This window comes from Sebastes umbrosus, chromosome 14, assembly GCF_015220745.1.
Source record: "Sebastes umbrosus isolate fSebUmb1 chromosome 14, fSebUmb1.pri, whole genome shotgun sequence".
Classification (NCBI taxonomy): Eukaryota; Metazoa; Chordata; class Actinopteri; order Perciformes; family Sebastidae; genus Sebastes; species Sebastes umbrosus.
In genome coordinates, this window is record NC_051282.1 from 32,178,601 (window position 1) to 32,204,430 (window position 25,830).

General features: G+C 46.1%; 2 protein-coding genes across 3 annotated transcripts in view; both read left to right on the forward strand.

The window, feature by feature from the left end:
• Window positions 1–19,618, forward strand: part of crhr1 (corticotropin releasing hormone receptor 1) — a 34,405-nt gene extending 14,787 nt beyond the window's left edge. Inside the window, exons 4-15 of one of the 2 annotated variants that reach the window (XM_037791431.1) lie at window positions 804–923; window positions 3,083–3,165; window positions 8,653–8,759; window positions 10,748–10,868; window positions 11,696–11,849; window positions 13,238–13,298; window positions 13,517–13,589; window positions 13,669–13,754; window positions 16,520–16,658; window positions 16,743–16,784; window positions 16,869–17,058; window positions 17,149–19,618. In XM_037791431.1, coding sequence (XP_037647359.1) covers window positions 804–923; window positions 3,083–3,165; window positions 8,653–8,759; window positions 10,748–10,868; window positions 11,696–11,849; window positions 13,238–13,298; window positions 13,517–13,589; window positions 13,669–13,754; window positions 16,520–16,658; window positions 16,743–16,784; window positions 16,869–17,009 — 1,127 coding nt within the window. In that variant the 3' untranslated portion in view covers window positions 17,010–17,058; window positions 17,149–19,618. Of the gene's footprint in view, window positions 1–803; window positions 924–3,082; window positions 3,166–8,652; window positions 8,760–10,747; window positions 10,869–11,695; window positions 11,850–13,237; window positions 13,299–13,516; window positions 13,590–13,668; window positions 13,755–16,519; window positions 16,659–16,742; window positions 16,785–16,868; window positions 17,059–17,145 lie in introns of both variants that reach the window. The other variant, XM_037791432.1, reaches the window with a different exon arrangement.
• Window positions 18,581–25,830, forward strand: part of maptb (microtubule-associated protein tau b) — a 22,634-nt gene continuing 15,384 nt past the window's right edge. The window contains exons 1-3 of the mRNA XM_037791686.1: window positions 18,581–18,679; window positions 21,283–21,430; window positions 22,766–22,837. Coding sequence (XP_037647614.1) covers window positions 18,581–18,679; window positions 21,283–21,430; window positions 22,766–22,837 — 319 coding nt within the window. The remainder of the gene's footprint in view (window positions 18,680–21,282; window positions 21,431–22,765; window positions 22,838–25,830) is intronic.

Consider the following 25,830-nt stretch of genomic DNA (forward strand, 5'->3'; position numbering starts at 1 on the left):
AAGGGAGAATTTTGAAACCGTTCCTCCATGAATCCATGTTGATCCTAGTTTTCCTCCGACGTCGGTCACATTGCTGTCTTCCAGACGGCTTCAGATATAACTCTGGTTTATTTGATGCTTCCGTGGAGTTTGTGTCGGAGTCTGAGTCGTGGTGGCGGCTGGCGTTATCGGACTCCATTTCTAACCGAACGTTAGCCGTCGTTAAAGCACTCGTGGCGTCACATCGGCTGGATTATCCCAGAAAATCAACCAGGAATACAATTTACCACACTAGAAGTACCCTGCAGTACTCCAAACCACCCACACTAGCAAGATGAGAGTATGTCTAAGTACTTTGGACTTGTCTTTCAACACAAGATACTCAAGTACCAAGAACTACCCTCTGGTTCCCAGGACTACCCTCTGGTTCCCAGGACTACCCTCTGGTTCCCGGGACTACCTTCTGGTTCCCGGGACTACCCTCTGGTTCCCAGGACTACCCTCTGGTTCCCAGAACTACCCTCTGGTTCCCAGAACTACCTTCTGGTTCCCGGGACTACCCTCTGGTTCCCAGGACTACCCTCTGGTTCCCAGAACTACCTTCTGGTTCCCGGGACTACCCTCTGGTTCCCAGGACTACCCTCTGGTTCCCAGAACTACCCTAATTATTATTCTAAGTACTTAGTACTACACAGGAGTAACTTTAAGAACCTCTAAGTAGCCTGGAAAATACCATGACTGTCTCTCTGTCTGTCTCTCTGTCTGTCTCTCTGACTGTCTCTCTGTCTCTCTGTCTCTCTGTCTGTCTGACTGCCTCTTTGCAGGTGTGTATTGTGATCTGTCTGTGGACGGTATAGGAACCTGTTGGCCTCGCAGTACAGCAGGAGACCTGGTCTCCAGACCCTGTCCTGAACAGTTCAACGGCATCCACTATAATACCACCAGTAAGTACCTGTCTGTCTACCTGTCTGTCCACCTGTCTGTCCACCTGTCTGTCTACCTGTCTGTCTACCTGTCTGTCTGTCCACCTGTCTGTCCACCTGTCTGTCCACCTGTCTGTCTGTCTGTCCACCTGTCTGTCTGTCTACCTGTCTGTCCACCTGTCTGTCTACCTGTCTGTCTGTCCACCTGTCTGTCCACCTGTCTGTCTGTCCACCTGTCTGTCTGTCTACCTGTCTGTCCACCTGTCTGTCTACCTGTCTGTCTGTCCTACCTCTATGGTACCTCCATGGTAGCTTCATACTATCTCCATGGTAGCGTCTCTTCGGTGTGTTGTGATGGACTCTGGAACACCAGCGTCTTCGTCCTCCTCAGTCCTCCACCAATCAGGAGCTGCCTGTTAAGTGTCGGCCAATCACAGCTTCACACTTCGTGGACTAACCGAGGAGACGAGACGACAGCAGAGGAGCTGCTGACTCTTCATCTACCGCCAGCTGGACAGATCACATGACCTCCCAGCAGAGAGGGAGTGTGTGTGTGTGTGTGTGTGTGTGTGTGTGTGTGTGTGTGTGTGTGTGCGTGTGTGTGCGTGTGTGTGTGCGTGCGTGTGTGTGTGTGTGTGTTTTAATGTGTGTGTGGGTGTGTGTGTGTGTGTGTGTGTGTGTGCGTGTGTGTGCGTGTGTGTGCGTGTGTGTGTGTGTGTGTTTTAATGTGTGTGTGGGTGTGTGTGTGTGTGTGTGTGGGTGTTTTAATGTGTGTGTGTGTGTGGCAATAAATATCTTGTTTAATTAGAGGTTTAGTTGTTGATGTGACTTAATAACAGGAGTCGTGTGTGTGTGTGTGTGTGTGTGTGTGCGTGCGTGCGTGCGTGCGTGTGTGTGTGTATGTGTGTACCAGCTGGAGATCATGTCTCACTCCTCCTTCATCATCATCATCATCATCATCATCTCTTCACACTGTGAAATACCCTCGCTGTCCCTCCTCTTATGTAATCAAATCTCCGGCCTCTGATTGGTTGGCAGTGAGCTAACGTCGACACGGCTAACGGGCTAATGAGCTAACGGAGTGGGTGTATTGATCCATTCGGATGATCGGCTGGCGGAGCAGCTAAACCCGGACTTTGTGATTGATTGGTTCTGGAGTCGGCTGGATGAGAATCCGCCTTCGCCTGTCTGATGGCAAATTACAGCTCTGGTGTTGCCGTGGTTACGCCGTGCACACTGATTAATTAAAGGGGAACAACGGCCATTTTTAAAACATCGATATTATTCTGGAGGTTTTAGAACATGATGGACAAAATACTGAATCTCAAAATACTGAATCTCAAAATACTGAATCTCAAAATACTGAAACGTTCTCATGTTTTGCCTGCTGCTAGCATGGTTGTTAGCTGCCAGATGACCGTCACAACGTGCACTGAAGTCCTGGATCTCTCTGTTTTAGTGGATTTCTCTGGTGTGTACCTTGAAGCTACCATGAAGCTACCATGGAGCTACCATGGAGCTACCTTGAAGCTACCATGGAGCTACCATGGAGTTACCATGAAGCTACCATGAAGCTACCATGGAGTTACCATGAAGCTACCATGAAGCTACCATGAAGCTACCATGAAGCTACCATGGAGTTACCATGAAGCTACCATGAAGCTACCATGGAGTTACCATGAAGCTACCATGAAGCTACCATGAAGCTACCATGGAGTTACCATGAAGCTACCATGAAGCTACCATGAAGCTACCATGGAGTTACCATGAAGCTACCATGAAGCTACCATGAAGCTACCATGGAGTTACCATGAAGCTACCATGAAGCTACCATGAAGCTACCATGGAGTTACCATGAAGCTACCATGAAGCTACCATGAAGCTACCATGAAGCTACCATGGAGTTACCATGAAGCTACCATGGAGCTACCATGAAGCTACCATGAAGCTACCATGGAGTTACCATGAAGCTACCATGGAGCTACCATGAAGCTACCATGAAGCTACCATGGAGTTACCATGAAGCTACCATGAAGCTACCATGGAGTTACCATGAAGCTACCATGGAGCTACCATGAAGCTACCATGAAGCTACCATGAAGCTACCATGAAGCTACCATGGAGCTAGAATATGAATATAGATGTGCTGTATTAACCCTTTAACCTCCATGTGTGTTCAGACCGGGTGTTCAGAGAGTGTCAGTCTAACGGCAGCTGGGCTCCTCGAGGAAACTACAGTCAGTGCACCGAGATCATCGTCCTGGTGAGACTCATCAATACTCTGATTATTAGTGACAGAACCACAACAATCATTTAACATTTGACCTGTAACGATGTCTGAATGCAACTTCATTATCACAAACTAAACTAATATGACAGCTTTGTTTTATACTCAATGATTGGTCAATCACGGCATTATGTTCTTTATAACAGACTGTTGCTATGTATAACAGACCGTTGCTACGTATAGCAGACCGTTGCTACATATAGCAGACTGTTGCTACGTATAGCAGACCGTTGCTACGCATAACAGACCGTTGCTACGCATAACAGACCGTTGCTACGCATAACAGACCGTTGCTACGTATAACAGACCGTTGCTACGTATAGCAGACCGTTGCTACGCATAACAGACCGTTGCTACGCATAACAGACCGTTGCTACGCATAACAGACCGTTGCTACGTATAACAGACCGTTGCTACGCATAACAGACCGTTGCTACGTATAACAGACCGTTGCTACGTATAACAGACCGTTGCTACGTATAACAGACAGTTGTTACGTATAACAGACCGTTTGTCAAATGATTGATTTCTTCAGTGCGTAGTCGTGTAATAATCAGGATAATGTACAGCAAGCGGGTCATTGTTGACAAATTAAATGGTTTATTTCACAACAGTGAACCGGATCGCTGTACGTTATCTCTTAGGTAATAATCATGACACCACAGAAGAAGTGAGGAAACATGTTGAGTTATTGGATGGTCACATGGTGGATCATTGAGAGTGAATCATAGTTAATCGTACAAAACAGGATGAAACTAATAATAGTGTCGTCTCTCTTTAACAGCTCTAAAAAATAACCTTCACAATGTTTTATCAGTGTCATGTTGATGATTCCTGATTCCATCTCAAGAACCTGACTCTGAATGTTTCAGAGGTCCTAAACCGGCTACAGGAAACGACTCCAGCTGTGAAACCTGATGCTGATAAACCAAATAATGACCTGATAAACCATGAAGTACCCAAAAACTACTAATTACTACTAATAAAAACGTACAGAGAGACGACCTGAGGAGCTGAAACACGTTGATGATTAGTCTTCATCATAACGGTGACGGTGACGTCCACTAATCTCTCAGAAAGGCCAGAGGGAATGCTTTTGTTGTTTGTTGCCTAGCAACAGTTCCTTATAGACTCTAAACCTGTTGAACGTCGAGCGTTCGGTGTACTTGACTTTGAAAACATGAATGAACGAGACGCACTCGACGGCAGCCTTCACACACCAGACTACTATTATTATTATTATTATTAAATGTTCAGATTGTCATACTGACATCAGATCAGCCTCGACCCTGAAGCACACGCTGACAGATGATTCCAGATGTTACAGGAACACAACAGACTACAGAGGAGTTTATCTTCTACTGACTTCAGCTCCTCTTTAAAGACCACGTCTTCATGTTTGTCCTAAAAGACCGAGACAGAGCTCACGTACGTCCCCCGATGCTCTAAAGACAAGAAAAGACTTTTAGTGTGTGTGTGTGTGTGTGTGTGTGTGTGTGTAGAAGTTAACACATCTATTGGGTGATAATGTGGTTTTCTGATCCGTCATCTATAATAGATCAGTCACACTCAGAGGGCAGAGATCTGTTCTGACTGTTTGTTGACCTGAAACCACTTAGTACAGTCTCTCTGTCTCTGTGCCTGTCTGTCTCTCTGTCTGTCTGTCTGACTGTCTCTCTGTAGACGTAGACACAAATTTACCTTTTTTACAACGCAGCGTTTTCGTACGAATGTCCAGCAACACGTGGCGCACTTGACAAATTCTGCTTCAGTCTTTTCAAAATAAAACTAATCAGTCAGGTTTAGGAATAGATTGACTTGGTTAGATTTAGGTAACAAAACTACTTAGGTTTAGGAAAATATTGCATTTGGGTTAAAATAACTCAAGAAGTGCTGTAGGTTAATTACGGAAGATACGTGACAAATAAATCAACGTTGACTTCCTGCCTCACACGGGGCACCAATAGTGGTGAAAGTCTGGTGTTTTTAGACCCACACATCCACCCCGACCTCCTCCCTACGCAGCGTTCGCCGCTCTTTATACTTCCTGGTTCACGATTACGTGGATTACATACGAATTGATTTCGTGCTGACCATCACGAAAAAAAATTTTAAATTCTTGTAGATGTACACGAATTAAAACATTACGTTTTGTGACTATTTCACGACCTGCTGTGCGACTGAGCTGCATATATATACAACAATAACAGAGTCACAACCAACATCAACGACATCATCACCATCCTCATCATCGAAGAATAACTCACCCACTTCCTCCCCCCCGGTCCTGGGAATGAGGTAGAGCCTGGATCTGTTGGTCTTTACAGGGGGAGATCTAAACCGGGAGCCAAAAGGGAGGATCTGGTGGGCGCTGATTGATAGTATAGAGTTAGCTTTCTGCAGTACCTGTCCAACCTGATCTCGTGGGAAGGTGTATAAATAACACGACATTTTGAGGACATTCCACGTGTCATTTCACGCCACGTCGTTACCGTGAACCGGTTGTGGTTATGTTTATGTTTATGCAACAAAACTACTTAGTTAGGTTTAGAGAAGTGGTTGAGCTTAAAGTAAGTACGTAAACAACATAACATAAGTACAGAAAACACGACACAAACGTCGCTATCGTAGCTTTAAAATAACGTACAAACACTCTCTCACATCTCTCCAGAATACCTCTAAACCTTTAAAAAAACTTTATTTATACAGATTTCATCATGTTTTTATGTGTGGAGGAGTCTGACACAAAGTCACAAAACGTGATGTTTAGACTTTGTTCTGTTCTGACTGTTCTGGTTTTCTGTTTCTGACTGTCTGAACTGAACAAACACAACAACAACCAGCTCAGCCCATCTGGACTACACGCACGCACGCACGCATGCACGCATGCACACACACACACATACAGAAAAACACACAAACAGAAAAACACACAAACAGAAAAACACACTAACAGACAAACAGAAAACAGACTAAAACCTCAGCAAACAAATAAGTGTGAACCAATCAGAGACGAGTGTGAGAGTCCAGAGAGATCAGTGTGAACCATCTGGACCCTCAGAGAGTGTGTGTGTGTGTGTGTGTGTGTGTGTGTGTGTGTGTGTGTGTGTGTGTGTGTGCGTGCGTGCGTGCGTGCGTCCATATGCTCTGTCATATAACACAGTTACCGTCTCCCTCTCCTTCCCGCTGAGAAAATCTGTCGCCTTTTTCCTGCTCTCCTCTGATTGGACGGCAGAGTTGGATGCAGGCCAATCACAGAGCAGTAATTAATGAGAGAGAAAGGTGTGTGTGTTTGTTTGTTTGTTGTGTGTGCGTGTGCGTGCACGCGTTTGTGCGCGCGCGTGTTTAGAGTAAAAGGAGGCAGAAGATAAAAGAATAGTTGCATAAATATTCAGTTGTAGAGGTCTAAGGACTAGTTGTGGAGGTCTAGGGACTAGTTGTGGAGGTCTAGGGACTAGTTGTAGAGGTCTAAGGACTAGTTGTGGAGGTCTAGGGACTAGTTGTGGAGGTCTAGGGACTAGTTGTAGAGGTCTAAGGACTAGTTGAGGAGGTCTAGGGACTAGTTGAGGAGGTCTAGGGACTAGTTACGGAGGTCTTGGGACTAGTTGTGAAGGTCTAGGGACTAGTTGTAGAGGTCTTGGGACTAGTTGCGAAGGTCTAGGGACTAGTTGTAGAGGTCTAGGGACTAGTTGCGGAGGTCTAGGGACTAGTTGTAGAGGTCTAGGGACTAGTTGAGGAGGTCTAGGGAGTAGTTGCTAAGGTCTAGGGACTAGTTGAGGAGGTCTAGGGACTAGTTACGGAGGTCTAGGGACTAGTTGAGGAGGTCTAGGGACTAGTTGAGGAGGTATAGGGACTAGTTGAGGAGGTCTAGGGACTAGTTACGGAGGTCTAGGGACTAGTTGAGGAGGTCTAGGGACTAGTTGAGGAGGTATAGGGACTAGTTGAGGAGGTCTAGGGACTGGTTGAGGAGGTCTAGGGACTAGTTGAGGAGGTCTAGGGACTAGTTGAGGAGGTTTAGGGACTAGTTGAGGAGGTCTAGGGACTAGTTGAGGAGGTATAGGGACTAGTTGCGGAGGTCTTTGCAGAGGTCTAGGGACTAGTTGCGGAGGTCTAGGAACTAGTTGAGGAGGTCTAGGGAGTAGTTGCGAAGATCTAGGGACTAGTTGCGGAGGTCTTTGCAGAGGTCTAGGGACTAGTTGAGGAGGTCTAGGGACTAGTTGCGGAGGTCTAGGGACTAGTTGAGGAGGTCTAGGGACTAGTTGAGGAGGTCTAGGACTAGTTGTGAAGGTCTTTGCAGAGGTCTAGGGACTAGTTGAGGAGGTCTAGGGACTAGTTGCGGAGGTCTAGGGACTAGTTGAGGAGGTCTAGGGACTAGTTGAGGAGGTCTAGGACTAGTTGTGAAGGTCTTTGCAGAGGTCTAGGGACTAGTTGAGGAGGTCTAGGGACTAGATGAGGAGGTCTAGGGACTAGTTGAGGAGGTCTAGGGAGTAGTTGCGGAGGTCTAGGGACTAGTTGCGGAGGTCTTTGCAGAGGTCTAGGGACTAGTTGCGTGGTTTAGGGACTATTTGTGAAGGTCTTTGCAGAGGTCTAGGGACTAGTTGAGGAGGTTTAGGGACTAGTTGAGGAGGTCTAGGGACTAGTTGAGGAGGTCTAGGGACTAGTTGAGGAGGTCTAGGGAGTAGTTGCGGAGGTCTAGGGACTAGTTGAGGAGGTTTAGGGACTAGTTGAGGAGGTCTAGGGAGTAGTTGCGGAGGTCTAGGGACTAGTTGAGGAGGTCTAGGGACTAGTTGTGAAGGTCTTTGCAGAGGTCTAGGGACTAGTTGAGGAGGTCTAGGGACTAGTTGAGGAGGTCTAGGGACTAGTTGTGAAGGTCTTTGCAGAGGTCTAGGGACTAGTTGAGGAGGTTTAGGGACTAGTTACGGAGGTTTAGGGACTAGTTACGGAGGTCTTGGGACTAGTTGAGGAGGTCTAGGGACTAGTTGAGGAGGTCTAGGGACTAGTTACGGATGTTTAGGGACTAGTTGCGAAGGTGTAGCTCCTGATTGCAGTTTTCACACCACAACAAACAAATTAAACCAAGTTTAGTTTAACAGAACCAGTGAGGTTCTGTAGTTCTGTGTAGAAGGGAGTTCTCTCCATGATTGTCAGGAAATGACTCATATAAATATGAAATATCATAATAATGCCAGAATAGACTGGAGGAGGCTTTAAAGGTTCCTCACAGAGCTGAACCTGAAATGAAAACCTCACTAATGTTGTAAATGTTTCCTCAGAGATGTTAAATGTGTTTAAACCTGTTTCTAATGTGAAGTTACACCAGAAGATAACACTTGATGTTTATTTATGTCTGTCTTCATGTCTTTAGCTGTGAGACGTTTGCTCTGACTCTGATTCTTCATGTTCTAGTTGGTTGAACAAAGAAACAAACAGAGGAAACTGACGCTGTGTGTTTCCTGTGTTCAGAGGAAGAGTAAAGTTCACTATCAGGTCGCTGTGATCATCAACTACCTCGGTCACTGCATCTCTCTGGGAGCGCTGCTGCTGGCCTTCACCATCTTCATGAGACTCAGGTAACCCTAACACTACCTGTCTGCCTGTCTGCCTGCCTGCCTGTCTGTCTGCCTGCCTGCCTGTCTGTCTGTCTGTCTGTCTGTCTGTCTGTCTGTCTGCCTGTCTGTCTGTCTGTCTGTCTGTCTGTCTGTCTGTCTGTCTGTCAAGGCCTATGTAAAGGAGGCTGGGTCACGGCAGTCTTGGGTTTTGGGGTTTAACACATGCGCAGTATAACAGAAGCTGTGGTCGTTCGTTGCGTTTGGCTCAATTTCGGCGAATGCAGGCGAGATTTTACTGTGCATGTGTTCTACGCCCGAAGATACGACGCGTGACCCAGCCTCCTTTCTATAGGCCTTGACAGCAGCTAACCCAGCAGCACAAAGGCTCTCTCTCCGCCAGCTAACGCTCTGGATGGACTGTAGATGGACTGTAGATGGTCTGTAGATGGACTGTAGATGGACTGTAGATGGTCTGTAGATGGTCTGTAGATGGTCTGTAGATGGACTGTAGATGGTCTGTAGATGGTCTGTAGATGGACTGTAGATGGACTGTAGATGGTCTGTAGATGGTCTGTAGATGGACTGTAGATGGTCTGTAGATGGTCTGTAGATGGACTGTAGATGGACTGTAGATGGTCTGTAGATTGTAGATGGTCTGTAGACGGTCTGTAGATTGTAGATGGTCTGTAGATGGTCTGTAGATTGTAGATGGTCTGTAGATGGTCTGTAGATGGTCTGTAGATGGTCTGTAGATTGTAGATGGTCTGTAGATGGTCTGTAGATGGTCTGTAGATGGACTGTAGATGGTCTGTAGATGGACTGTAGATGGTCTGTAGATGGACTGTAGATGGTCTGTAGATTGTAGATGGTCTGTCGATTGTAGATGGTCTGTAGATGGTCTGTAGATGGACTGTAGATGGACTGTAGATGGTCTGTAGATTGTAGATGGTCTGTAGACGGTCTGTAGATGGTCTGTAGATGGACTGTAGATGGACTGTAGATGGACTGTAGATGGTCTGTAGATTGTAGATGGTCTGTAGACGGTCTGTAGATGGACTGTAGATGGACTGTAGATGGTCTGTAGATTGTAGATGGTCTGTAGACGGTCTGTAGATGGTCTGTAGATGGACTGTAGATGGACTGTAGATGGACTGTAGATGGACTGTAGATGGACTGTAGATTGTAGATGGTCTGTAGACGGTCTGTAGATGGTCTGTAGATGGACTGTAGATGGACTGTAGATGGACTGTAGATGGACTGTAGATGGTCTGTAGATTGTAGATGGACTGTAGATGGTCTGTAGATTGTAGATGGTCTGTAGATGGTCTGTAGATGGTCTGTAGTACCGGAGGATCTCGTTATGATGAGCCTCATCCCGTCTTACTGCAGCTCATTATTAATGTATGACTGGGCGCCATGTTTGAGTCCAGGATCCAGTTCCTGTAATCCATCCGTGACTCAGAGTGCCGGTCCTGATGTTAGAGAGACGGGCTCCTCTGCTGCTCATACAGTCAGAGACATGAACCCTCAGCCGGTCCATCAGCTGATCCAGACTCTGATGAACCTGAAGGATCGGGATCCCGTCTCATCCTTTAATCCTCACAGACGCTCCGGCGGAGCGGCAGCCGGTCTGTGTGTGTTCAGCTGGGTGGAGTCCAGCTATTGTTGGAGGATTAAGGATGAACCCGAGGCGGAGGAGGAGGATCAGAGACTCACAGATGAAATACAGCTTCAGTCCAACAGATTACTCTGTTTCTGTGTTTCTGTGTTTCTGTGTTTCTGTATTTCTGTGTCAACTGTGGAGCATCAGGAGAGAGACATCAGAGTGACCTCTCTCTACTGACCTCAGAGAGGCTCAGAAACACGTTATTGATCCCCGGAGGAGTTACAGTCCTCTGATACACACAGAACGAAAATATAGAAATAAAGGATGTAACATGATGTACATGATGCTACAATGTGTGTGTGTGCGCGTGCGTGTGTGTGTATGCGTGTGTGTGTGTGTTCAGGAGTGTTCGCTGTCTGAGGAACATCATCCACTGGAACCTGATCTCAGCGTTCATCCTGAGGAACGCCACCTGGTTCATCGTCCAGTTAACCATGAACCCGGCTGTTACCGAGAGCAACCAGGTAACCACACACACACACTGACACACTTCGTGTCCCTGACGACCGTCACCATGGAGACCAGATGAGGGGAATAAACTGAAAGACAGCGGTGACCTTCGAACTTAACGTCATGTGACTCTTAAACACGCTGACATCACTCTGACATCACTCTGACATCACACTGACATCACTCTGACATCACACTGACATCACTCTGACATCACACTGACATCACACTGACATCACTCTGACATCACACTGACATCACTCTGACATCACACTGACATCACACTGACATCACTCTGACATCACTCTGACATCACACTGACATCACTCTGACATCACACTGACATCACACTGACATCACTCTGACATCACTCTGACATCACACTGACATCACTCTGACATCACTCTGACATCACACTGACATCACACTGACATCACACTGACATCACTCTGACATCACACTGACATCACTCTGACATCACTCTGACATCACACTGACATCACTCTGACATCACACTGACATCACTCTGACATCGCACTGACATCGCTCTGACATCGTTCTGACATCACACTGACATCGCTCTGACATCACACTGACATCACACTGACATCGCTCTGACATCGCTCTGACATCACACTGTGTAGGAATCCAGTTAGATTCAATTTACAGGTTGGTTTTAATTAAAATCACTCGTTACCATAGCAACATAGTGTGTTGTCTTCCTCCTCCTCCTTCTCCTCCTCATCCTCCTCCTCCTCTTCCTCTTACTCCTCCTCCTCCTCCTCCTCCTCCTCCTCCTCTACCTCCTCCTTCCCCTCCTCCTCCTCCTCTTCCTCCTCAGGTGTGGTGCAGGTTGGTGACAGCAGCTTATAATTATTTCCATGTGACAAACTTCTTCTGGATGTTTGGTGAAGGTTGTTATCTCCACACGGCCGTCGTCCTCACCTACTCTACCGACAAGCTCAGGAAGTGGATGTTCATCTGCATCGGCTGGGGTCAGTCTACCTGTCCACCTGTCCACCTGTCTACCTGTCAGTCTACCTGTCAGTCTACCTGTCTACCTGTCAGTCCACCTGTCTACCTGTCCACCTGTCTACCTGTCTACCTGTCAGTCTACCTGTCAGTCTACCTGTCTACCTGTCTATCTGTCAGTCCACCTGTCTACCTGTCTACCTGTCCACCTGTCTACCTGTCAGTCTACCTGTCAGTCTACATGTCTACCTGTCAGTCCACCTGTCTACCTGTCTACCTGTCCGCCTGTCAGTCCACCTGTCCACCTGTCCACCTGTACATCTGTCTATCTGTCTACCTGTCCACCTGTCCACCTGTCTACCTGTCAGTCTACCTGTCTACCTGTCAGTCTACCTGTCTACCTGTCAGTCCACCTGTCCACCTGTCTACCTGTCCACCTGTCCACCTGTCAGTCTACCTGTCTGTCTACCTGTCTACCTGTCCACCTGTCCACCTGTCCACCTGTCTACCTGTCCACCTGTCCACCTGTCAGTTGACCTGTCCACCGTTCTACCTGTCTCCCTGTCTACCTGTCTACCTGTCAGTTGACCTGTCCACCGTTCTACCTGTCTACCTGTCAGTTGACCTGTCCACCTGTCTATCTGTCTACCTGTCTACCTGTCTACCTGTCTACCTGTCAGTTGACCTGTCCACCTGTCTACCTGTCCACCTGTCTACCTGTTTACCTGTCTACCTGTCTACCTGTCTACCTGTCAGTTGACCTGTCTATCTGTCTACCTGTCAGTTGACCTGTCTACCTGTCCACCTGTCTACCTGTTTACCTGTCTACCTGTCTACCTGTCTACCTGTCTACCTGTCAGTTGACCTGTCTACCTGTCTACCTGTCTACCTGTCAGTTGACCTGTCCACCTGTCTACCTGTCTACCTGTCTACCTGTCAGTTGACCTGTCCACCTGTCTACCTGTCTACCTGTCAGTTGACCTGTCTACCTGTCTACCTGTCTACCTGTCAGTTGACCTGTCTACCTGTCTACCTGTCTACCTGTCAGTTGACCTGTCCACCTGTCTACCTGTCTACCTGTCAGTTGACCTGTCCACCTGTCCACCTGTCTACCTGTCTACCTGTCAGTTGACCTGTCCACCTGTCTACCTGTCTACCTGTCTACCTGTCAGTTGACCTGTCTACCTGTCAGTTGACCTGTCCACCTGTCCACCTGTCTACCTGTCTACCTGTCAGTTGACCTGTCGACCTGTCTACCTGTCTACCTGTCAGTTGACCTGTCTACCTGTCTACCTGTCTACCTGTCTACCTGTCTACCTGTCTACCTGTCAGCTGACCTGTCTACCTGTCTACCTGTCAGTTGACCTGTCTACCTGTCAGTTGACCTGTCCACCTGTCTGTCTGTTTACAGGTATTCCGTTTCCCATCATCGTGGCGTGGGCTTTCGGGAAGCTTTACTACGACAACGAGAAGTGAGTCACCTGATCAGAATAATAAACCAGGTTCAGGTCTGATACTCACCAGGTAGAATCCACTCAACTACAGTTCCCATGATGCAATGTGAAATAGTAATAATTCTGCCCTGTAGTCAGTGAGTTCAGCTGTAAACTACAACCAGGCAGCCAATCAGAGAGGAGGATTCTCTGTGTCCTTCAGGTGATCTGATTGGTGGTTGTGTTTGGATTGACAGGTGCTGGTTTGGAAAGAGGGCGGGTGTTTATACGGACTACATCTACCAGGGTCCCATGATCCTCGTCCTGCTGGTAAGACCTCAGTAATGGCCGACAGACACGGAGAACCAAAGCCGGCTTAAACCCCGCCTCCATCTCTTCTTCTCCTCAGATCAACTTCGTCTTCCTGTTCAACATCGTTCGCATCCTGATGACCAAACTGAGGGCGTCCACCACCTCTGAGACCATCCAGTACAGGTAACCATCTCAGAGACAATCCAGTACAGGTAACCATGGTAACCACCTCAGAGACCATCCAGTATAGGTAACCATGGTAACCACCTCAGAGACCATCCAGTACAGGTAACCATGGTAACCACCTCAGAGACCAGTCCGTGACGGGAGACTTTGACCAATCACAGGTCATCTCAGAGAGAGAGAGCGTTCCTATTGGCTGTGCTCCGGCTGGTGGGCGGTGCTTGGTATTTCCTCAGCAGATCTCAACATGGCTGCCGGGTCACAAACGTTCTCATTTTAAAGCTAAACAGTAACTACAAGATGATTCTGAGAACCTGTCATTGCTGGTCAGGAATAAACTTTTTTAAGACAATTTTCGGAAATTTTTGGGGCTTTTTTTTTCAAAAGAAATTCAGATTTTTTTCTGAACTTTTTCAGAAATTTTTTGGACATAATTTTCAGACTTTTTTGTGATTTTTAAAAAAAATATTTTCCAGCTTTAATATTTTTTCAGACTTTTTTCTAACATTTTTTGAACTTTTTTTTCAAAATTTTTTTCGAAAATGCTCAGCCTTTTTATAGGCCTTTCATTAAACAATTTTCTGACATTTTTACGGATATCTTTCGGACATTTTTTCGGCATTGTTTTGGAAATTTTCTGAAATTTTTGGGGACATTTATCTGCCTTTTTTCAGACTTCTGTCGTTCATTGTTTGGACAATTTTCTTGACATTTTTTCGACTGTTATCGGACATTTTTGAGACATTTTCTGGGCATTTATCTGCGTTTTGTTAGACATTTTTTCAGACTTTTTATCGGGCACTTCTCGGACTTCTTTCGGACGTTTTTTGGAAATTTTTTCGGCTTGTTTTCAGACATTTTTCGGACTTAAAGTAAAGTAAAAAGTTACATAATATTGATTCATATTTTGATCAGCGCTGCCTAGTTTGACCGTTTGATCAGAGTTGGTGACTGACAGATGCTCAGAGACGGCAGACTCCAGATCAGCTCTGATTGGTTGTTCTCCTCCGGTCTGTGAAATCTTGTAGATGCCGTTAAGAGCACCGGAGGACACCGGAGGACACCGGAGGACACAGAGGGACATGATTTCTTTCAGATTACCTGTCTCATGTACTACTGACAGGATATAGTGACCATGTTATAAAAATAACTTTTTGCTCCAGTTCTACCCGCTGCACCTTTAAGTGTCCTGGTTTGGAAGTTTGAAAATGTGCTTCGGTTCCCTCCAGCTCTCTGCAGACGATCATCTGGACCCGAGTGTCCATCAGCGCTGATCTCTCCTTTACATAGAAAAGAGGCCGATTTTGCGCAGAAGTGTCTGCAGATTACCTCATTCAAATCTGTGCAAATATCACAGCGAGAGGCTGCCGGCATGGCAGCACAGTTAGACAAGCATTTAACCCTTTACAGCTGATCTGGGTTCCAGTTTCTTTTTGTCTTATTTACATCCTTCTACGATGTACGAGGACGAACTGAGGAGGGAGTTCAGCAGACAGTCTTTTTTTACTATTTACTCTATTTAAACAGATGTTTTAACACCAGAATGGATCTATCTGCTTCATTTGAGTCTATGTGGAGCTAGAAGGAAGTTACTGCTTTTATTGTGGTAGTCTGAGTAACGTGACGTCATATCCGTTCCGTATCCGTCAACCAAAACAAAGCTCAGAGAGTGTAAAACGTTGGAGGGTCGTCGTGGACACGAACTGCTCCCTCAAAATCAGATTGATGGATTATATTCACCAGAAGTATAAAACATTACATGTACCTTATAAATTTAAAAGAAAATCCCACTAACTGTGAGGGAAATGTCTTTATTCTTTGATTTTTGAGGATTTTTTACTGGATTCATTTAGAGGTTTTCCAAAGTTAAAGTCTCTAGAAGTGTCTGATTCGACTTGTTCCCTTCATGGTCTAGAGGTAAACAAGTTAACAACAATCCCAATCAGTATGGAGATAGGTGTATCGTCCCAGCCCTAGTATTCGTACTATGTGTTGTGTACTTATGGTGTATTCATTGTGTATTTATGGTGTATTTATTGTGTATTTATGGTGTATTTATGGTGTATTTATTGTGTATTTATGGTGCATTTATTGTTTATTTATGGTGTATTTATTGTGTATTTATTGTGTATTTATTGTGTATTTATGGTGCATTTATTGTTTATTTATGGTGTATTTATTGTGTATTTATTGTGTATTTATTGTTTATTTATGGTGTATTTATTGTTTATTTATTTTGTATTTATAGTGTATTTATTGTGTATTTATGGTGTACTTATTGTGTATTTCTGGTGTATTTATTGTGTATTTATTGTGTATTTATTGTTTATTTATTGTGTATTTCTGGTGTATTTATAGTGTATTTATTGTGTATTTATGGTGTATTTCTGGAGTATTTAATGTGTATTTAATGTGTATTTATGGTGTATTTATTGTGTATTTATGGTGTATTTCTGGTGTATTTATTGTGTATTTATGGTGTATTTATGGTGTATTTATTGTGTATTTAATGTGTATTTATGGTGTATTTATTGTGTATTTAATGTGTATTTAATGTGTATTTATGGTGTATTTATTGTGTATTTAATGTGTATTTATGGTGTATTTATTGTTTATTTATTTTGTATTTATAGTGTATTTATTGTGTATTTATAGTGTACTTATTGTGTATTTCTGGTGTATTTATTGTGTATTTATTGTTTATTTATTGTGTATTTATTGTGTATTTATGGTGTATTTATTGTGTATTTGTTGTGTTTCTGCAGGAAGGCGGTGAAGGCCACCCTGGTGCTGCTGCCTCTGTTAGGAATCACCTACATGTTGTTCTTTGTGAATCCTGGAGGAGAAGACGAGGTCGCTCAGATCGTCTTCATCTACTTCAACTCCATCCTGGAGTCCTTCCAGGTTCATCTCGTCTCAACATCGTTAGCTCTGTAGCGGCCTGTTAGCGCCGTTAGCAGCTAACCCTCTCCCTCTGTGTGTTTTCAGGGTTTCTTTGTCTCTGTGTTCTACTGTTTCCTCAACAGTGAGGTAATCTGTTCTTCTATTGATCGTTCTGTCTGCTGTTCTACACTTTTATTGTTCTCATCCATCACTCCATCCGTCTGTGTTCAGGTTCGGTCTGCGGTCAGGAAGCGTTGGATTCGTTGGCAGGACCGCCACTCCTTCCGGAGCCGGGCGGTGCGCGCCACGTCACTCCCCACCTCGCCCAGCAGAGTATCCTTCCACAGCATCAAGCAGTCCTCCAACCTCTGACCTCTGACCTCCGACCTCCAGCCTCCGACAGCGTGTCTCTGTTGGAACTACAGTCCGTGATGTAACTCCAGTCCGTGATGTGACTCCAGTCCGTGATGTGACTCCAGTCCGTGATGTGACTCCAGTCCGTGATGTGACTCCAGTCCGTGATGTGACTCCAGTCCGTGATGTGACTCCAGTCGGCCAATCAGAGGTTGTATTTTATGTCGGGACCTGATTCAGATCAGACGGCCAATCACAGTGCAGGACACAGTTTTGTGGATCCAATCAGATGTCGATATGTCAGTCAGGACCCGCCCCTCTTCATGTGCTGACCAATCAGCTGCTTCCACAGTCCTATCAGGCAGCTGGACTGTGTTCACGTTCTATAATCAAGTTGATTTATTTATTGATGAGTTTATCAGTGTTTCTATTATTGATCACCAGCTTTCCTCCTGTTGAACACGTCTAACAACACACAGCGCTGAGTCATCAGCTGCAGCACCAACTCAAACAATCATCCGCTGCTCGCCCGCCGGCGTCTCAATGTCTCAGCGTCTCAACATCTCAGCGTCTCAGCGTCTGAACGTCTCAGCGTCTCAACGTCTCGACATCTCAACGTCTCAACATCTCAACGTCTCAACATCTCAACGTTTCAACATCTCAACGTCTCAACGTCTCAACATCTCAACGTTTCAACATCTCAGCGTCTCAACGTCTCGACATCTCAACGTCTCAACATCTCAACGTCTCAACATCTCAACGTTTCAACATCTCAACATCTCAACGTCTCAACGTCTCAGCGTCTCAGCGTCCGAACGTCTCAGCGTTTCCTGCTGAGCTGCAGAATGATCCTAAAACTTGATGTGCAGAAGTTACCTTCAAATGTTCCTAAACATCGCTAACGTCCTTCTACTGCTGTAACTAGCACGTTAATATGAGAACAAAACTAACATAACATGGCTGGTTAGCTCAGTCGGTAGAGCGAGCGCCCATGTATGGCCAAGGCTCAGTCCTAGCCGCGGTGGACCCGGGTTCGAATCCAGCCTGTGGACCTTTCCGCATGTCATCTCTCTCTCCCCCTTTCCAAGACTCTATCCACTGTCCTATCAATAAAATACTTAAAAAATGCCCCCAAAAAATAACTTCAAAAAAAAACAAAAAAAAAAACTAACGTAACATGAGACTTTAGATGGCTATAGATGGCTACCGTTGGCTACAGATGGCTACCGTTGGCTACCGATGGCTACAGATTGCTACCGATGGCTACCGTTGGCTACCGTTGGCTACCGATGGCTACCGATGGCTATAGATTGCTACCGATGGCTACAGATTGCTACCGATGGCTACGGATGGCTATGGATTGCTACCGATGGCTACCGTTGGCTACCGATGGCTACAGATGGCTATAGATTGCTACCGTTGGCTACCGATGGCTACAGATGGCTACAGATGGCTATAGATTGCTACCGATGGCTATAGATTGCTACCGATGGCTACCGTTGGCTACCGATGGCTACCGTTGGCTACCGTTGGCTACCGATGGCTACAGATGGCTATAGATTGCTACCGATGGCTACCGTTGGCTACCGATGGCTACCGATGGCTACCGATGGCTACAGATGGCTACAGATTGCTACCGATGGCTACCGATGGCTACAGATGGCTATAGATTGCTACCGATGGCTACCGTTGGTTACCGATGGCTACAGATTGCTACCGATGGCTACGGATGGCTATGGATTGCTACCGATGGCTACCGTTGGCTACCGATGGCTACAGATGGCTATAGATTGCTACCGATGGCTACCGTTGGCTACCGATGGCTACAGATGGCTATAGATTGCTACCGATGGCTACCGTTGGCTACCGATGGCTACAGATGGCTACAGATGTTTTTTTGGTCACTATAACAACATCTGAAGTAACAGAGTAACAGATTCTGTTGATGCAACAAAAAACAACAAAATCTAAGAATTTATCTTTAATATGTTGATGACGTGTTTTTATACTTTTACTATTTGCACTTTCCATGAGATGGACACTGTACAGTATTATATATAAATATACATATATATATATATAAATATATATATATATATATATCATAAATTGTAATTGTTGTTGTGCACATTTGCACTCTGCAGAGTTAGCTGTAAAGCTTAACTTAAGTTAAAATGGCCAGTTTAGGGCCCCATAGGTAACCACAGTAACCACAGTAACCACAGTAACCACAGTAACCATAGTAACCATAGTATAGTAATACCTGTAGGTCTGTGTAGAGGGGAGAAACTCAGGATGTGTGTGTGTGTGTGTGTGTGTGTGTGTGTGCGTGCATGCGAGCGTGCGTGAGTACTAATTAAGCTAAAAGTTCATATCAGTGGCATTATTTATTAGCTGGGTAAATCTTGATAAATAGGCGATTTAAAAACGTAAATTTTTCTATATATTGAATTTATAATAAAATCTGATTAAAATCCGATTTGTAATCTGAGATGTTTCAGTGAGGAGCGCTTGGTTTGTCCAGCAGACACTTGAATAAATCCTGTTTAATGAGATATTGTACATTTCCATGTGACTCTTCTGTATCTACTGATGTCTGATATCTAATAAATGAATTCATAACGAGATAAATGTTGTGACAGTTTGTTGTGACGGACGTGAAACTGTTGAATCATCAAAGCTACAAAAAGGCTGAAACTACGACTCCCATGGTGCATTTCAATAACAGAAAGCCAATCACAGAGCTTCACATTCTGAAGTTAATTATTACACTGAATAGAAATCGGATCAAACATTCGGTCTGTCAGAACCTTTCAGGGTCAGTCGGGTCTTAAAGATATGGGAAGCGGTTCTGGTCTCCATTTTAGGCGTCTTCTCCAGCCGCTGGGGCTCATGGGTAACGTAGTACATAAGACAAAATAATTCAGAACATAAAGTGACATCACCGAGGAGAGAACACTTTGAAACTAAACAAACTGCAGCTGCTCACACTTCACTTAATTTCTTTTCACTCCACTTCAATTCGCTTCTCTTCACTTTGCTCCATTTCTCTTCACTCCACTTCAATTCTCTTCTCTTCACTTTGCTCCATTTCTCTTCACTTCACTTCAATTCTCTTTTCTTAATTTCTCTTCACATCACTTCAATTTTCATCTCTTTTCTTAATTTCTCTTCACTTCATTTCTCTACACTTAACTTAATTTCTCTAGACTTCATTTCACTTCACTTTATTTTTCTTGACATCGCTTCATATCTCTACACTTCACTTCATTTTTCTTCACTTCATTTCCCTTCGCTTCATTTTTATTGACTTCATTACATGTATCTATACTTCATTTCACTTCACATCACTTCATTTCTCTTCACCTAATTTTTCTTGACATCACTTCATGTCTCTACACTTCATTCTCTCCACATTTTTTCACTCAACATCACTTCTCTTGACTCAATTTCTCTTCATTTTTCTTGACATCACTTAATTTCTCTTCACTTCATTTTTCTTGACATCACTTCACGTCATGTCTCTACACTTCACTTCATTTTTCTTCACTTCATTTCTTTTCACATCATTTCTTTTCATTTCACTTCATTTTTCTTAATTTCATTTCTCTTCACATCACTTTTCAATTAACATCACTTCTCTGCACTTCATGTCGCTTCACTTTATTTTTCTTGACATCACTTCACTTCATGTCTCTACATTTCATTCCCCTTCACTTCATTTCTCATTTTTCACTAAATTTCACTTCTCTTGACTTCATTTAATTTATCTTCACTCCACTTCATTTCTTTCCACTTCAGTTTATTTCCTTTCACTTCCTTTCTCTTAACATCATTTCTTTTCACTTCACTTCATTTCAACAACTAAATATAAAATAATTATAGTAAATAATATAACATGATTATAATATATAATAAAATAATTTTATACTTTAAAATTAAAATACATAATAAATAACTATATAATATATAATATATAATATAACATGATTTAAACACATCTAATGAGATTATTAATAGTAATAATAATAATAATGTGTTGATATAAAACATTTGATGAGAGTTTGTTATGACAGGATTTGTTTTTAACAGGAACAGTGACGCGGCGCCACCTGCTGGTAAACTTTATTATAAATATTATTATTATTATTAATCTGTAAAAAGGATCATACTTTATAAGTCATCTTTGTTTTCTATAAATATTGTTATTTTATTGTTAAAAGTAACTGAAAATGGAAAAAAACTCAAGTGAAGTACAAGTACCTCTGAAGTGTACTCCCTGTGAGTACAGTACTTCATCATCATCAGTGATGCTGCAGGTTACCATGGCAACAGCAGCCTCCCTCTCCCAGCATGCATCAGGAGCAGAGCGCCCCCCCTCAGGGAGCGGCAGCAGGTGGAAGTGACGCAGCAGCAGAGAGACGAGCAGCAGCCAGCAGGTAAGACCTACTGCACCTGTCTGTCCTATCTGTCTCTGTCCTCTCTGTCCTATCTGTCTCTCTGTTCTATCTGTCTCTCTGTCTGTCTCTTTGTCCTGTCTGTCTCTCTGTCTGTCTCTGTCTCTGTCTCTGTCTCTGTCTGTCTGTCTCTGCCGCTCCACGTGTCTCTGCCGCTCCTCTGTCTGCAGACTGGGAGGTGACCGGAGCGGCAGACGCGTGCAGCGGTATTTTCCGCTCTCTGACCGCGTGTCACCGCCCGCTTTACCGCTGTACCGCTCCGCCGCTCTGCCGCTCCGCCGCTCTGTTAGCCTGCAGGCTGCGGTAGAGGACGCAGCGGATGATTGACAGCTGGAGGAGACAGGAGATGTTAAAAGAAACTGAGTTTATTGTGTTTATTGCTGCATCATCATCATGGACGATTATTCTGTTACTGAGCATGCGCACTGACTCCTCCTCCTCCTCTCATCCTCTCGTCATCCTCTCCTCCTCCTCCTCCTCCTCTCATCCTTCCTCCTCTCATCCTCTCCTCCTCATCCGCTCCTCCACCTCCTCTCCTCCTCATCCTCTTCTCTCCTCCTTCTCTCCTCCTCTTCCTCCTCCTCCTTCGCTCCTCCTCATCCTCTTCTCTCCTCCTTCTCTCCTCCTCTTCTCTCCTCATCCTCTCCTCCTGTCCTCCTCCTCCTCCTCCTCCTCATCTCCTCCTCCTCCTCATCCTCTCCTCCTCTCATCCTCTCGTCTCTTCCTCCTCTTCCTATCCTCCTCCCCTCCTCTCATCCTCTCATCCTCTCCTCTCCTCCTCTCCTCTCCTCATCCTCTCCTGATCCTCTCCTCCTCCCCTCCTCTCATCCTCTCATCCTCTCCTCTCCTCTCCTCCCCTCATCCTCTTCTCCTCCTCTCTTGATCCTCTCCTCCTCTCCTCCTCCTCTCCTCTCCTCATCCTCCTCTCATCCTCTCATCCTCTCCTCTCCTCCTCTCCTCTCCTCATCCTCTCCTGATCCTCTCTCTCTCCTCCTCTCATCCTCTCATCCTCTCATCCTCTCCTCTCCTCTCCTCCCCTCATCCTCTTCTCCTCCTCTCTTGATCCTCTCCTCCTCTCCTCCTCCTCTCCTCTCCTCATCCTCTTCTCCTCCTCTCCTCCTCTCCTCATCCTCTCCTCTCCTCCTCCTCCCCTCTTCCTCCTCTCCTCCTCCTCTCCTCCTCTCCTCCTCTCCTCCTCCTCCCCTCTTCCTCCTCTCCTCCTCCTCTCCTCTCCTCATCCTCCTCTCTCCTCTCCTCATCCTCCTCTCATCCTCTCATCCTCTCCTCTCCTCCTCTCTTCCTCCTGTCCTCCTGTAGGAGTGATGATGGATGGAGACTCGGCCCCCCTCGGAGATGGCCTCGCCCCTGAAGAGCAGTGCATGCTGGGAGGTAGGTGTCAGACGCAGTGTTCCATCTCAACGGGAGGAGGAACACCACAAAGTTTTACTCCATCTTCTCTCCTCCTCATCTTCCTCCTCCTCCTCCTTCCTTCTCCTCTTCCTCCTCCTCCTCCTCCTCCTCTTCCTCTTCCTCTTCCTCCTCCTCCTCCTTCCTCCTCCTCCTCCACATCCTCCTCCTTCCTCCTCCTCCTCCTCCTCTTCCTCTTCCTCTTCCTCCTCCTTCCTTCTCCTCTTCCTCCTCCTCCTTCCTCCTCCTCCTCCTCTTCCTCTTCCTCCTCCTTCTCCTCCTCCTCCTCCTCCTCTTCCTCTTCCTCTTCCTCCTCCTCCTCCTTCCTCCTCCTCCTCCTCCTCCTTCCTTCTCCTTTTCCTCCTCCTCCTTCCTCCTCCTCCTCCTCTTCCTCTTCCTCTTCCTCCTCCTCCTCCTTCCTTCTCCTCTTCCTCTTCCTCTTCCTCCTCCTTCTCCTCCTCCTCCTCTACTCCTCCTCCTCTTCCTCCTCCTCCTCCTTCCTTCTCCTCTTCCTCTTCCTCCTCCCTCCTCCTCCTCTTCCTCCTCCTTCTCTTCTTCCTCCTCCTCCTCCTCCTCTCCTCCTCCTCCTCATCCTCCTCCTCTCCTCCTCCTCCATGTTGTTACTGTCGTGATGAACTGTTGACGGAAACAGGAAGTCTCTCGGCTGCTTCCTTTTTCCGTTAGCGACCACTTTAAGAAAGCATCCCTGTTACCATGGTGACGTGTTTGGATACTGGTGCCTTCAGATGAAACTGGTGTTTACAACGCAGAAAGTCATGTACACGATATGCTCGGCGTTAAGTCGTGAGAACACCGCTGCTAAGCAACGGCGATATTAACGTTACTGTCGGCGTCTAGAAGACACAGAGGCTAACACACGGTAAACACGACGCCACCTGAAGGCACCTGAAGGCACCACGTATCCAGTCAATGGGCCTCATTCACAAACATCCAGTCATCAATATTTACATGATGAACACGTGATGAACACGTGATGAACACGTGATGAACTATAACTGATCTCAAACCTACTTCCTGGTATGGTTATATGGGGGCGGGGCTTTAAGCTGATTGGTTGCTGCAGACGCGTCATGAATCCGACGTTAATCTAGGAACAGTGAAGGAGGCCCATCGACTGCAGTCTGTTTGTTCTCAGTGTTTGTGTGGAGATCTCCTTCTCCTCCTCTCTTCTCCTCCTCTCTCCTCCTCTCTCTCCTCCTTCTCTCCTCTCTCCTCATCTCTCTCCTCCTCTCTCTCCTCTCTCTCCTCCTTGTGTGTCCTCCTCTCTTCTCCTCCTCTCTTCTCCTCCTCTCTCCTCCTCTCTCCTTCTCTCCCCTCCTCTCTTCTCCTCTCTCTCCTCATCTCTCTCCTCCTCTCTCTCCTCTCTCTCCTCCTCATGTGTCCTCCTCTCTCCTCCTCTCTCTCTCCTCTCTCTCCTCCTCGTGTGTCCTCTCTCCTCCTCTCTCTCCTCCTCTCTCTCCTCCTCCTGTGTCCTCCCCCCTCAGACCTGGACTCTGTCAGTTTTCTGGATAAACTCCCAAATGGAAGCACAGCGAAGGAGGTGCAGGAGGAGGTGCAGGAGGAGGAGCGACCAGATGCCGTTGAGCTGATGAGGAGCAGCACTGAGAAGCAGCCAGAGAGGAGGGATGAGGAGGAGAAAGATGAGGAGGAAGAGCAGCGAGGAGACAAAGAGAGAGAAAAGGAGATGGTGAAGAAAGAAGAGGAGCAACTGGAGACTCCGTGCTCCTCCTCCACCACACCTCCTCCTGATGAAGGAGCAGCTGACAAAGAGGAGGAAGATGTTAAAGGAGAAGAACGGGAAGAGGAGGTGTCAGCCGAGAAGGAGCAGCTAGAAGGAGGAGACAAAGACAGGGAGGTGGAGAAGAATCTTTTACAACAGGAAGATGGAGGAGCTGACGAAGAGGAGGTGTCAGACGAGAAGGAGCAGCTAGATGGAGGAGACAAAGACGGAGAGCAAGGAGCAGCTGACGAAGAGGAGGAAGTACTAAAAGGAGAAGAACGGAAAGAGGAGGTGTCAGACGAGAAGGAGCAGCTAGATGGAGGAGACAAAGACGGAGAGCAAGGAGCAGCTGACGAAGAGGAGTAAGTACTAAAAGGAGAAGAACGGAAAGAGGAGGTGTCAGACGAGAAGGAGCAGCTAGAAGGAGGAGACAAAGACAGGGAGCGTGGAGGAGCTGACGAAGAGGAGGGGGGAGAAATGATTGGTGAAGAGGAGGTGATGGTGGAGACAGGAGTTGTGATGAAGGAAAAAGAGGAGCAGCTGGAAGGAGGAGATGGAGGGCCGGAGGTGGAGAGGAGGAGTGCTCCCTGCTCCTCCATCACACCTCCTCCTCCTAACGACAGAGGAGCTGAGATAAAGAAAACAAGCGCTCCCAGCAGCTCCTCAGCGCCTCCTTCAGAGGAGGAGCAGCTGATCCACCAAGCACCTCCCACCCCTCCTCCATCCTTTGAAGACCAGGAGGTCCCTGCTGAGAAAACAAACGCTCCCCCGACCAAAGAGAGGAGGCGTTTGATTTCTACTGCAGCTCCTCCCTCCAGAACCAAAGCTCCTCCCACAGGGAGAACCACCAGCACCTCCTCCTCCCCAAAACAGGCTGCTCCACCAAAGAAAACAAGCACTCCTCCGCCTCTGAAGAAAGGTCTGTCTCCTCCTCCTCCTCCTCCTCCCTCACCTCCTTCTTTTACTGCCCCATTACTTTGTCACCTCCTCTTCCTCTCCACCTCCTCGGTTGCTCCTTCTTCCTTTTTCTTCCTCTTTGTCTTCCTTTTTGTCCTTCACCTCCTCCTCTTCCTCCTTTGTTTCATTCATCTCCTACCCTCCACCTCCTCCTCTTCTTCTGATTTATCTTCACCTCCTCTTCCCCTCCTTCCTCCTCCTCTTTATCTTTATTTGCACCTCCTTTGACCACTCCGGATGTTATTATATTTTATTTTGAAAGTGATACAAATGGGAC